Genomic DNA, 12,764 nt, shown 5'->3' on the forward strand with positions numbered 1-12,764 from the left:
AAGGGAGGGTCTGCTGAAAGGACACTGTCTCCCTGCACTGATAATACATTTTACCTTAAATTATATTCAACGGACAGAATTTGAATGTAAAGATAAAGTGATGACGCCACAGTAAAGCTTTGGGCACGGTCTCACTCTGCTTCATAGAAAAAGCCCTTTCCTCCACAGTGTTCACACATTTCTTCCCAGCACTGAAAGGAACCCCGAGGGAGTCGACAGCTTCAGATCATCAGTCTCACACCTGTCCTTCATTACACAGGTGAGATATACAACCAGATTTCCTTATAAAAAACAGCGCAATGGAAATTTAGTAGCTTTTGATAAATGTATTTGTTACAGCATCAAAGTGACAAAGAGGAGGAAAATGTAGTTGTTCTTTTAGTTCTCAAGACTGATTATCACATTTTGAATAAAGATTAGACTATAAACAATAGAAACATTAAGAATTAATTCACAAATAACAAAAGACTTGTTTGCTTTGTTAATTACAGACATTCATAGAGGTCCTGTACTAAATCTCATTAGACCGAAATCTTGCAAGAATGTCAAAGGCTTGTAGTTCAAGAAAAGTTTATTAAAGCTAGACCATATAACTTTTGCTGAGCAAAGAACAAAGTGAATTTGCAGCCACAATTGGCAATTAGAGGACGACACACTGAATTTCCCTCGATTAACATCATCTTCAGGCAACAACAACCATGTTTCCAGCCCAGTGTGTTTTCTCATTGGGTTTGACATTTCTTCTTATTAGTCTAATAATAGAAAATGTGTATGTTTTTTGGATGAAAATATTTTGATTGCTTTGAGTTGTTTTTGAACATTTGATGCTGTGAAGGAAACTGTGATGGACATTTTTACATTATAGACAAAATAATAATCTGAAAAAGTAATTTTATCGATAATGAAAATACTCAATAGTTGCAACCCTTGTCCAAGATTTTGTGACAGAATGAGAACTGTAGATTTTGTCCCCCCATCTCTTATTATTAGTGCATTATGAAGGGATGTTTGAAAGGCCAGTATTAAAAGCAAGAACGATTACAGCAAGAAAAGCCTGTTGCGTTGTTCCCATGAGCACCTGGCTATTGCTTCAACAGATGAAAGATTGTGACCTTATGCTTTTACATTACAATGACATACATTTTTACTTTTGACGTTTATTGTTGCTCATGTCTTTTCCGTTTTAGGTCTCAGATCCTGCCGGCAGCAGCGGTGAAGGTGAGAACTCCCTTGATCCTGATTTGTTCACTTTTTGTTCGACTCTTTGCCAAATTTCCAACAGATTTTTTTCTACATTTACTTTAACTAACCTTGCTGAACTTCACAGAAAAAACTCCAACTACAACCAGTTACAACCTGTTATCATTATTATTATTATCACCCTCCCTGTTTTAATGCTCTGTGGTGATGCTGTTGTTAAAAACACTCAGATGGCTGGCCTGAGATGGATGGCTGTGACGCTGGCCGTGTTCCTGTCTACTGGAAACAGTTTGGCCGTGGGTCAGAACCAACTTTTAACAATTGTACAACAAGTTCGGAGAAAGTGAGTCAACTTTCTCTGTAATGTAGAGGAAAAACTTAAAGGCCTGAACATGACATGATCCTGAGGATATGATGATGTTTGTTTCTGTAACAGCTGTTTATGGATTTTTAAAGAAAATAAACTTTCTAACTCTATATCTCCATATCAATATTTCAAACAAATGATTAGTAATCTGAAGAGGAGCAAATCTTTCATCTCGTTTTTCTGTTGAGAGAACTGAACTGGTTTAATCGAATGAATTTATATTTTCTGTATGTTGATTGTCTCTTTCTATTATTCAGAGAGTTTCTATGATCAAAGTCTTTGATCGGTGCCTCCTTCCATCTGTCTGATCAAACATACCCACTAACATCTGTGTCTGTTTCCTTTGGCAGGTATACAAACCCCAACGATGATCAAAGGTCAGCAAAGATTTATGTAAACTTTACTTATATAGCACTTTACAAAACACTTAAAAGTATTCCGTTGTGATAAACAAGCTAATCAGATGCAATGCAGCGTATGCTCCAATGGTAATGGAGTTGCTCACTACTGCATTTCTGATGGTACAGGAGGTTGGAGTGTTGGAGGAGGTTACAGCAAAGACAAAGGACAGAAAAAGAAAAACAAAAGACTATAAAAACTCTGCTATTTAAGTCACAATATCCAAACCATTTGATTTAAAAAAAGACAGAAAATGACTGATGTCCTGAGTAACATGTAAATAGACAGTTTTACTTAATCAATACTTCTATCTTCTATCTAACTTCCTATTGTACATTAATATACTGTTTTAAATGACATATGGTTAACATTGTGTGCATCTGTTTCCTCTGACAGCAAATTACCCATGTTCAGTCTGGCTGTAAGCATCCCAAAGAGCGGGGAATCTTATGATGTCGGAGCAGTCCCTGACAATGGTGAAGACGTGAAGAATGCTATGTTGAAATGTGAGGTGTTCACCGGCACGAAGGTGGTAGGAGCCACACTTCTGTCAGACGTTTTCAATCGGTGTAAAGATGGACGTGTGCAAAGGCAAGATGTTCTGGCTCAATGCCCTCCGGGGGTTGTGACATGGCTTGATGTTGAGGAAAAGTGCAAGGATAAAGTTGGTAATATAGATGATCATGCAGAGTACCGCACCCTGCAGGCACTCAGCGCTATACAAAACAATAATAACTTCAAGGATTTGATGCTATTCTATGTTTATGCCGCTCCGTGTGATCAAAAATGTACAAGTGAAAAAAGTGACTGGAGCATTCTCAATACCATACAACAGATTACAAAGTGGGGTAATTATGCTGTGGTGTTTAAAAAGCTTTTCATCCCCAAAGTTGGTGAAAAACCAACTAAGCCGGTCCGAGAACAATCTCTTCGTAACCTTGCTTCCTCAGGCAAAATCGGTCTTCAGAACATTTTTCGTTGTGACAACATAGAAGGTCAGATGCAATGTCTCAGCTGCTCCACTGATGGTCTAGTTACACACTATTGTGTTTCAGATAAAAAGCCTAAACAAAAAGGGGGGGAGGAGGATGAAGACGGGTGGATAGCTGCTAGAGGTAAGAAAGGGTAATCACAGAACAGTTAGCGGGGGCAGAGGAGGTGGGGGTTCTGGAGGAGGAAATTGACAGAAGTTTAATTTGTGCATTTCCCTATAATTGGTTTTCAAACTCGTGCAGCTTATATGACAAACTGCCACAACTCTAGAGAGAAACATTTACACATTTACTGTTCTCAATGCTTTTGGGAAAAAATGCAATTTGCTTTAAATTTAAGAGTCTGTCAAATGAATGCAACACATATGACCGACAGAACTTCACAATAAAGGCGACCAGCAGCAGGATAGATTTAAACGACCAGCTGTCTTGAGTCTGACTCTGGCCTGGAAATGCACAGTTTATCCTTGTATCCTCGATCAGTGTGCTGACGTACTTAGATTGAGTTATGCTCCAGAAATCAGTCTAGCCTACAGGCCACTTATCTTATCAGCTTTTGTTGCTTCATTTAAATCTTCGCCTGCGTCTATGAGACTGTTTTCAGATAATATTCACAAAAAAATATAAATGAATAGCATGAATTGGTTGGGAACAACTTTGTCAATAGTCCTCTAATGTGTGATTAAATATAAAATACATTGCAAAGTTTGTTTTAACTAAAATAAAGAGGTTTGATGTGAATTATACAATAAATATTATACACTGTCCTTCTGTAAAGAAAAGTCTCTGTTCTTTCTAAATTAAAGCTTGGCTCAGCATCCACTCTCATGTGTCTGTGTGTTCATCATTGTGGAGCCATGGTAACAAATATCACGTCTGCATTAACACACTGAAACACTTGTGACGCTCAGGATAAAAACCTGGTGTCACACTGAAGGTTTTTCCTAATCTTACACAGCTTCAAAGATATCAACAACCACTGCATGTCAGGTCGTGATCATGATCGTGATGATATGATGCTTTTAGTAAAGACGGAAGCATATAACTGTGTGTGAGTGCAAAGTCATCAGTTACTGAAACCACAGCTGCTACAGAAAATATGTTTGTGTATTTAATCTACTGTAAAGTCTCCATGCTTTACACATTTCAGGGACTCAGCCCTTAATTCTTATTTTTAGTTCATGTTGAAATCTCCCTCCTCAGTCTGAAAGTCATGAAGAACAGCCACACTTGGTTTTTGAGCAGAGCTCCTCAAAGGCTTTGTTCAGGGTTAAAGGAAGAACAATTGTAAATGTATTGAGTCTGAGTGAAGAGTCAAAATAAATAAACACAAAGTTAATAACAAATTTTTAAAAAACTCTTAAAGAAACAAGCCTTCAGAATAAAAGGCTGCAGAGGTAAATGGTCATTCTCTGAGTCAATGGTCCGTCCTACAGGATGGTGTTGTTCCCCTTGTACACAAGGACGATGAAAACACATTTCAGTGTGAGTAGGAAAGCAGATGAATTAAGGGTAAATAACACACACAGTGACAGTTTTAACCATGAAGCCAACACCGAGGTATCACAAGCTGCAGTTCCTCTAATGACCACTAGAGTCTGGCTCCAAAAGTGCACGACATCACTGAAGTTGTAATAAACATCACAATCCTCTACACTGAAGTTACAACAACACCACACTCATTTGTTGATCCAAGACACACCGAGCAAGAGAGAGCAGCAGAGAGAGGGCATCGCTAACTGCTAAGCTAAAGTAACTATCACATCTGAAAAACATGTGAACAACTGAGGAATTAGCAAGGAAGTTGCTAAAAGGAGTAGATTGCAGGTAAACACTGAGAGGAACCAAATCCTGTAAGGTTTGGATGGTGGGTCCAGGTGGGCGGGGCTTGGTGACTGACGCTTTAATATTTTCACAGTACCTGCTTTATAATCAGACAACACATGGATATCTACATTTATACTTTTCATATTTTTATACCTTTAAGTCATTGTATGTTATTTTTGGTGGATATGTGAGATGTATATGTGAGCATCGCATATATTTCAATGACACTTTCCTTTCCTCTTCTTTTAAAGTGTCTTATAACTAAACTCAAAGGAGGGAATCTAACAGTTCAAATAAGGGCTTGGTGCCACTCTGAGGGTTTGGCTGTGGTTTCCCTCTTCCTTATAAAAATGTTTCCTCCTTCTGTTTGAACCCACAGCAGCAGCACTCGGACTCTGAGGGTGTGGACAGAATCCATCAAACATCTTTCCCCACCAAAGCAGGTAAAAGACACACTATGAAAAATCAGTATTTTGATATAAACAGGGCAGTGTTGTAAAACATGTTTGTGTAGCATAAAAAAAACTAAATTTAATTCTGGTCTCACTTAAAGGGCTGTTTGATTGGATGAGAGAAAAAGCACTTTGTCAGAAAAATGTCAACATGGTAACATGTCTTTTTTTTGTTGCAGTCTTTCACCGACGCAAAAACGTATTAAAAATTAAAAATCATAAGACAGACAAATAAATGACGAATGACTGAACCTTAAAAAAGAAATCGTTTTTTTAGAACGTCGATTTTTCCCCCAAAAAATATAAGGCTTGAAACAGAGAGATCACATCTTTCCCACCTCAGTCCTACTTTCATTATTCCTGTTTTTACGAACTTAGTCAGAATGCTATTCCTTGAAAAGAATGAATGAATAATATAGAAATAAAGAAATAAATAACTCAGTGTGTGTGCAGATGGCGGGCCTGTGCTGGGTGGTTGTGACGCTGACATTGCTCCTGTCTGGTGAAAACAGTTCTGCTGCTGTGGACAAGAACCAACTCGCAAAAATTACAAAATTCATCATCGAAAGGTGAGTCAGTTTGATTTTAACTGGTTTCTAGTCTAAAAAAATGCTGTTATTTTTCACTGCATCCACTGTCAGTCCCTGTATTTATATAAGTGTGTATATATATTTATCTCCTGTAAACTACACTGATGCCTTTTATGACATCAGATCACACAACGCATTTCATTTAAAATGGAAATACACTTCTTTATATTAGCTAACCTCTTTTGTTTATCGTATTCTCAGACAGCCTCTAACATTTGTTTGTATGTTTCCTTTGACAAATAGGTATGATATAAAAACCCAGGTCAGTGTGGCTGTAAACATCCCAGTGAAAACCGTGAACCAGAACTACCTAGAAGAGGTCTTTAAGAGAGCCACTGCTGCCGCTGTTCAGAAGAAGCTCTCAGAGGACTCAGTGTACCCAAATGACACCAGTGACGACAGGGTAGTTGTTGCAAAACCTGACTTTAAAGAGTGGTATACCGATCACGCCGAGGCACTTGTTTTGCAAAACATGAAACCCTTAGTTGAGAGTAGAGATGGTAATTTTCTAGTCTTCTACACTTTCTATTCCCCATGTGGTGCAAAATGTACAAACTTGAAAAACAGGAACAGCATCATACCCAAGATTAATCAAGTCTTCCCCAATTGGGGCCAGTTTGCCTTTGTGTTTTCCAAGGTGTTTGACAAGACCAGTAAAGGTGTTCCCATCGACAAAGACGAACCAGTAGAGTCCCTCAAACAGCTGGGGAACACTAAAGTTGGTCACGACAACATTTTCCGTTGTTACAAACCAAAGAATGAAGCTTTTAAATGCATTAACTGCTTCAGTGGCAAGGAACCTGTAGCCCAGTGTGTTGGTAATGTCGACTGAAGATTGTTAATCAAACTTAGGGATAAGGGATGGGATTCATACTACTAGCTTATCGCTACAGCATCACTTGGTACTGTGTTAGATAACTCCCTTCAGGTATTAACCGCATAAATACAGCACATTAAAAACTGTTGCTCAGATGTTTTGACCCAATCCGTAGTAGAAATATTCATCTTAATGCTTCTTGTTTTCTGAGCTTTACAGAAGTTGCAGGTAATTAAATGTAACTGGTCGTATGTCTTGCACATTCACCTGAATAAAACAATTAGGTGATGAGGAAATTGTTGTTGTTTTTGGGCTCTGTTTAAAAAAAGAATCAAGTAGTAACATTTTGGTATTTACTTCATTTTAATCCATCAATGAAATATGTATTTACATCACCTCATTGTTCTCTATACTTGTGTAAACCTGATGTTCTGTTCAGTCTAATTAAAGCTCGACTAAGCATATGTTCTGTTGTGTTGGTCCATCATTTGTGAAACCCTTAAAAACAGCACTGTTGTCTGTCAAACATTTTGGATTCTATAAGTAAGTCAAGCACCTTTACTAAGGAGCAAAGGTACAGCATGAGGTGAATGGGACAGCTGCCCAAGGGAAGTTAGTCATTGTCATTTGGCCCACAGTTGCAGTAGCAGCAATGGCTGTGACCATAGACTGTAAATAAAGATGGAAATAGCCTCCGTGACTTCACCCACAGGTTTCTGAAGAGCAGTTTTGAAGCTCAGAGTGAGCTGGTCCACCGTTTCCATCTTGGCAGTGTCTGACTCTGCCCCTAACTCCCAGCTAATCCAAAAATGGGCAAAGAGGAGGAGTGTGTGTGGAGCTGAGACTTTAGTCCTTAATAAAATATAAACAGGTGAGTTATATAAACAGGTGTCATGAAGGAGGAAATTAACTCTAGAGACCAAAACTGTTGTTGTACCAGGCTGTAAACATGTTTATTTCTGCTGTAAGGTTGGACATTTTAGCATGGGAGTCTATGTGGATTGACTCTCTGTTGGAGCCAGACTCTAGTGGTCATTAGAGGAACTGCAGGTTTTAGCACTTCCTTTTTCAGCCCCATAGGTTGATGCTAATTAAAAACCTACCGAGTGCTGCAATTTACTTCAAAATGTGTAATGGGGTCGGGGGTTGGAATCATGTTTCTGTGAAAGTGTGAGAGTCGCAACACCTGTAACACGACACACCTGTGAACCTGCTTGCAAACACTGTCCTCAGCACTGTTGTTGCAAGTCTGGGTGACACACAGTTGTTCTAAGAGACATTTGCTCTGTGGGGTGGTTTCACACTGAATATATTTGTTGCAGCTTATCTTCTTCCTCTTCCTCCTTTTTCGAAGACTTGTTCAAATAAGGATATAAAGCAATTGTGAGAGTAATCGGACCGGTTAGGCCATTGTCTCTCTGTCCTCCATAAAAATAAAGTTACTTCCTCCTAACACTGTTCACTGCTGCAGCACCTTCACCAAACACTGAGAAAAAACCAAGAGGACTCATCGGCTTCAGAGCATCAATCAGACATCTTCTTCTACCAAATCAGGTACGTGAAATAAAGCTGCAAAGTTTAACTAATGATTATTTCCATTATGGATTCATCTGCTGAGGATTTCCTTGATTGAGAGTTTGGTCTATTAAACATCAGGAAACAATGAAAAATACAAGTTTACATCTTAAAATTGATTATTTTTTATGACTAACAGTCAAAAACTTAAAGACACTGTGTGTATAATGTAAGAAATGTCTGATCATCACATCATATGTACAATCAGCTGATCATTTACACTCTAAATGGACAAGGAGATGTCCTTTGTGTCAGTTATTGAGCAGGATTTATACAAACACAATTTCCCAACTTTTCCGGAAATAAAGATATTAATGTGTATATTTATTTTTGTAGGTTGTTAGACCCAGCACATCCTGCTGACAACAGAAATGAAGTAGAGTTATTTATTCAATGGCCTTTGTAGAAATATTCATCTTATGTGTTATGTGCACATCCTATGTGTTAAATGGGCTGAGGACGGTCAACTAAAGCTATTTCTTTAGGATTTATATTTTTTTATATTTACAGTTTGTCTTATAAGCCATTAAAACTCCATATTTTCTTCTTCTTCTATGTCTTATTTTAGTGTTGAACCATAAGAAGATATATTTGTGGTTTTAAGAACCAAAAACCATCTCAGTGTAGTTTTACATCTCCTCTCTCAGGCTTCTCTCTGCAGCTCTAGTAACAACAGGTCAGTGAGCCAATCAGAAGAGAGGAGGCTCTGAGCCTCTCTTCTGATTGGCTGACTGTTTTCTGAGTGATCCAATAAAAATATAGCAGATTTCAGGTAAAAACACTCAGAGAAACCAAATCCTGCAAGGTTTGGATGGTGGGTCCAGGTGGGCGGGGCTTGGTGACTGCTTTGTTGTGACATCACAAAGTTCCAGAAGTCCTGACGGCTGGTTTTAAGGCTCAGTTTCTGAATACAGGTTGTGTGCATTTCTCTGTGGACTGAGGCTTTGATACTTTCACAGTATTAATATAGAACCTAGACCTGTGTTAAAATCACATGGTTCTTAAACCTGATCTGTGTGCAGATGGCTGGCCTGTGCTGGGTGACTGTGGTGCTGACCTTCCTCCTGTCTCCTGGAATCAGTGCTACTGCTGTGGACAAAGATGACCTTGCAACAATTGTAAACTTCATGATGAACAGGTGAGTCACTGTTTCTAGTCCGTGAAACAATGTTGGATGTAGCAGTTGGTATTGTTGGTTCTGAACTTCTTATGTTTAGCCTGTCTACCGAGCTGTGGCTCAAACGTGTATAGCGACTACAAAAGTTAATCACTGATAATACTAAGGACATTCCTCATTCTGCAACCTACTGCTGTCTGTCATGCATGTCCACCTTCATTCATCAACCTTTGTATTCATACTGTAATGATACTCTGTAATAGTCAATTAGTCCGTTTCCTTTGGCAGGTACGATATAAAAACCCAGGTGGGTGTGGCTGTGAACATCCCAAAGGACCAGGACTTGAACACGCTGCAGGAGGTGTTTGAGAAAGCCGACGTTGTTCGTAAGACACTTGACAAGAATTCAGTGTATGAAAATGCCTGCAAGATGGTTGCCGCAAGACCTTACAGAAATGTTCATGCGGAGGTACGTGTTTTGAAAAACATGGAAACCTTAATTAACACAGCTAATGATCATTTTCTAGTCTTCTACTCTTTCTATTCTCCATGTGGTAGACACTGTATGAATGAGAACGGTCCCTATTCCATCATACCCAAGATTAATCAAGTCTTCCCCAATTGGAACCAGTTTGCATTTGTGTTTTCCGAAGTGTTCGACAAGACCAGTAAAGGTGTTCCCATCAACAAAACTGAAATAGAAGAGGCCCTCAAACAGCTGGGGAGATCTAAAGTTGGTCACGACAACATTTTCCGTTGTTACAAACCAAAGAATGAAGCTTTTAAATGCATTAACTGCTTCAATGACAAGGAACCTGTAGCCCAGTGTGTTGGTAATGTCGACTGAAGATTGTTAATTAATTCATGCTCAACAGAAATAATCTCTGCTTTCTGTCTAGTTTCATTGTGCTTCTTCTCGCCCTTATGTTATTGTACTATTTCATTTTGTAAATGTGATAATTTTGTTATTTGGCTTTGGTTTGACCTGAAAGTTGGAGCCCCTGTTACTTTGTTTTTTGGTATCTTTATCTTCGTATGTGATGTGATGAACACTCACACTTTGATATTATCACATCTGTCTTATTGTGCCACCTGCTGGTCACAGGCCTGTACAACAACAATACAGCCACTACTGGATAAAAAATGAACTCCTATGCCATTATTGCAATATTATTGAAAAATACAACTTTATGACTAATATTTGTTTTATAAGACAGTGCATGGTTGAGCTCCGTCACACCTTAAACAATTTGTTGTAACAGCTTGTGGTGAAATAAGACAAACAAGATCTTCAAAAATGGAAACCGTCATATAAAATATTGCTCTACAAAATGAGCTCAAACTTCTTTTTCAGTTACAGCAGAGTGTATTAGTTTTAATCAGCTTAAATCTAATATTAAAAAGTGTCTGATAATACTTCTCGGAATGGATACACACTGCTTATTGTAAACTGTTTTAAATAAACCAAGAAAAGAAACTTAACGTCAGTATTTCCAGTACTCATGTCATTGTACTCTAGTTCTCTGTAAAGCTTTGGAAAATCCTCTAATGTTGTGTTTCCTTTTCCCAAATTAAATCTTGGCTTGGCATCGATTCTGGTCATTTTTCTGTGTCAGTTTGAGTATGAATGAGTAACTGCTGTCATCTGTTATTAACTGTTTAGATAAACCAAATAGTAACACCTTTTTTTAATATTTAAGTGCTTATGTCTGTCTTTCCTTTATTGGGTGGAGCGCAATGTTCTACTGTATAATGCAATTACATAACACCCTTCAGCCCTATACAACACAACAGTCAACTATACAATATTATGTTATAATACATCATACATTAAAACCTTACTGTCATCATGTTATCATATACTAAACAAATACTTCAACTGGAAAAGTGGGTGAAATCAAACCGAATCCCATTAGGTAAAGAGATCACTCGCAAAGTATTAACTGTCAATGAACCATGAATTTTAGCACCGTTTTCTAATTTTTAGAGTTGTTATAAACACCAGACAAGGTTTTCTCCATTGAACCTGGTTATATTTTAAGTAAATACGAACTACTTCAGTGTTTCCTCTACATTCATTTAGCAGTGGCAGCCCGGAGGGGGTGGTTGAGGGATCCTATTGGAGTTAATTACTCGCGAGAGCGCGGCCTTGAAAGTGACGTCACGTTGTACGTTACTCACACTTTTAATGTAATCTTATTAGACAGTAACATTAGACAGGGAGGAGTTGTTAAACAAAGTGGAGGAGAGCTGGGTGAAGGTGCAGGAGAGAGAGATGAGCCTGGGTACAAACTTTGCCACTGACTCTACAGCCTCATCTAGCGGATCTTTATATGTTTATTTATTATTTTTATTTATTTAATGTTATTGTTTTATTTATTTTTTACTTTTTACATTTTCAACTGGTTAGAGTTGAAGTAACATTTATTTTTCACAAACCAAAGGTATTTATTTTTCTTGACATTGTATATGGCTGAGATATATATTGTAAAAGTTCAATGGTAGCGATAAAAAACATCATCACCACCACCAGCACCACCACCCGGAGAGCATGCCCCCCACTGCTGAAAAAAATCCTGGAGGAAACACTGTACTTCTAAGGAAATTTATTTGCTTTTGAGACTGACACATATGTACAGGCCAGGCAGGGATGTCTAACCTTATCAGGGGCTGAAAAATGAAGCCAACACCGAGGTATCACAAGCTGCAGTTCCTCTAACGGCCACTAGAGTCTGGCTCCAACAGTGAGTCAGTCCCCATAGACTCCCATGTTAAAATATCCAACTTTACAGCAGAAGTAAACATGTTTACAGCCTGGTACAAAAACTGTTTTGGTCTCTAGAGCTAATTTCCTCCTTCATGACACCTGTTTATATAACTCACCTGTTTACATTTTATTTAGGACTAAAGTTATGGAGGATTGAGGGCGTGGCCTCTTTGAGTGACAGGTGGGTGAGCGTATGCTTGCCACAAACCGGCATGAACTGAAGTCTCAGCTCCACACACGCCCCTCCTCTTTGACCATTTATGGATTAGCTAGGAGTTAGAGGCGGAGTCAGACTCTGAACTTCACAACCGCTCTTCAGAAACCTGTGGGTGACGTCACGGAGGCTACGTCCCTCATGGTTTTTATGCTGTTCAGCGAAAACATGTTTCTGTGAAATTGTGGGTGTTGCAACACCCCTAACACCAACAAGTGTGAAGCGCATGACTTGACAAACAGTCGACAAAACACAGCTAGCGGACCCCACACACACACACACACACACACACACACACACACACACCACACACACACACACACACACACACACACACACACACACACACACACATCTAACAAAAACTGCTGTCATACAAACACAGGTGAAGACCACACAGCTGCACTGAAAACACTTGTAAACAAACTGCTGTATTGTGTGTGATTT

The 12,764-nt window shown here is 38.7% G+C and overlaps 3 protein-coding genes across 4 annotated transcripts; all 3 read left to right on the forward strand.

The window, feature by feature from the left end:
* The first annotated feature begins 1,191 nt into the window (after nucleotides 1-1,191).
* Nucleotides 1,192-3,769, forward strand: LOC130166633 (uncharacterized). Its single transcript, XM_056372325.1, has 4 exons — nucleotides 1,192-1,218; nucleotides 1,431-1,543; nucleotides 1,918-1,944; nucleotides 2,363-3,769. Exons 2-4 carry the CDS (start codon nucleotides 1,431-1,433, stop codon nucleotides 3,093-3,095), a joined length of 873 nt encoding a protein of 290 aa, XP_056228300.1. The 5' UTR covers nucleotides 1,192-1,218; the 3' UTR covers nucleotides 3,096-3,769.
* Nucleotides 3,770-5,178: 1,409 nt separating this feature from the next.
* Nucleotides 5,179-7,100, forward strand: si:dkey-96g2.1 (uncharacterized protein LOC795315 homolog). Its single transcript, XM_056372427.1, has 3 exons — nucleotides 5,179-5,228; nucleotides 5,691-5,806; nucleotides 6,071-7,100. The coding sequence occupies exons 2-3, from the start codon at nucleotides 5,691-5,693 to the stop codon at nucleotides 6,657-6,659; spliced, it is 705 nt and encodes a 234-aa protein (XP_056228402.1). The 5' UTR covers nucleotides 5,179-5,228; the 3' UTR covers nucleotides 6,660-7,100.
* A 953-nt stretch (nucleotides 7,101-8,053) lies between these two features.
* Nucleotides 8,054-10,929, forward strand: LOC130166533 (uncharacterized). 2 transcript variants are annotated; one of them, XM_056372208.1, is made up of 4 exons: nucleotides 8,054-8,198; nucleotides 9,242-9,357; nucleotides 9,625-9,805; nucleotides 9,990-10,929. In XM_056372208.1, the coding sequence occupies exons 2-4, from the start codon at nucleotides 9,242-9,244 to the stop codon at nucleotides 10,035-10,037; spliced, it is 345 nt and encodes a 114-aa protein (XP_056228183.1). In that variant the 5' UTR covers nucleotides 8,054-8,198; the 3' UTR covers nucleotides 10,038-10,929. The 2 variants fall into 2 exon arrangements, with proteins under 2 accessions (XP_056228183.1, XP_056228182.1); XM_056372207.1 differs by having other exon boundaries at nucleotides 9,625-10,929.
* Nucleotides 10,930-12,764: the final 1,835 nt, after the last annotated feature.

This window comes from Seriola aureovittata, chromosome 3 (assembly GCF_021018895.1).
Source record: "Seriola aureovittata isolate HTS-2021-v1 ecotype China chromosome 3, ASM2101889v1, whole genome shotgun sequence".
NCBI classification, from domain to species: Eukaryota; Metazoa; Chordata; class Actinopteri; order Carangiformes; family Carangidae; genus Seriola; species Seriola aureovittata.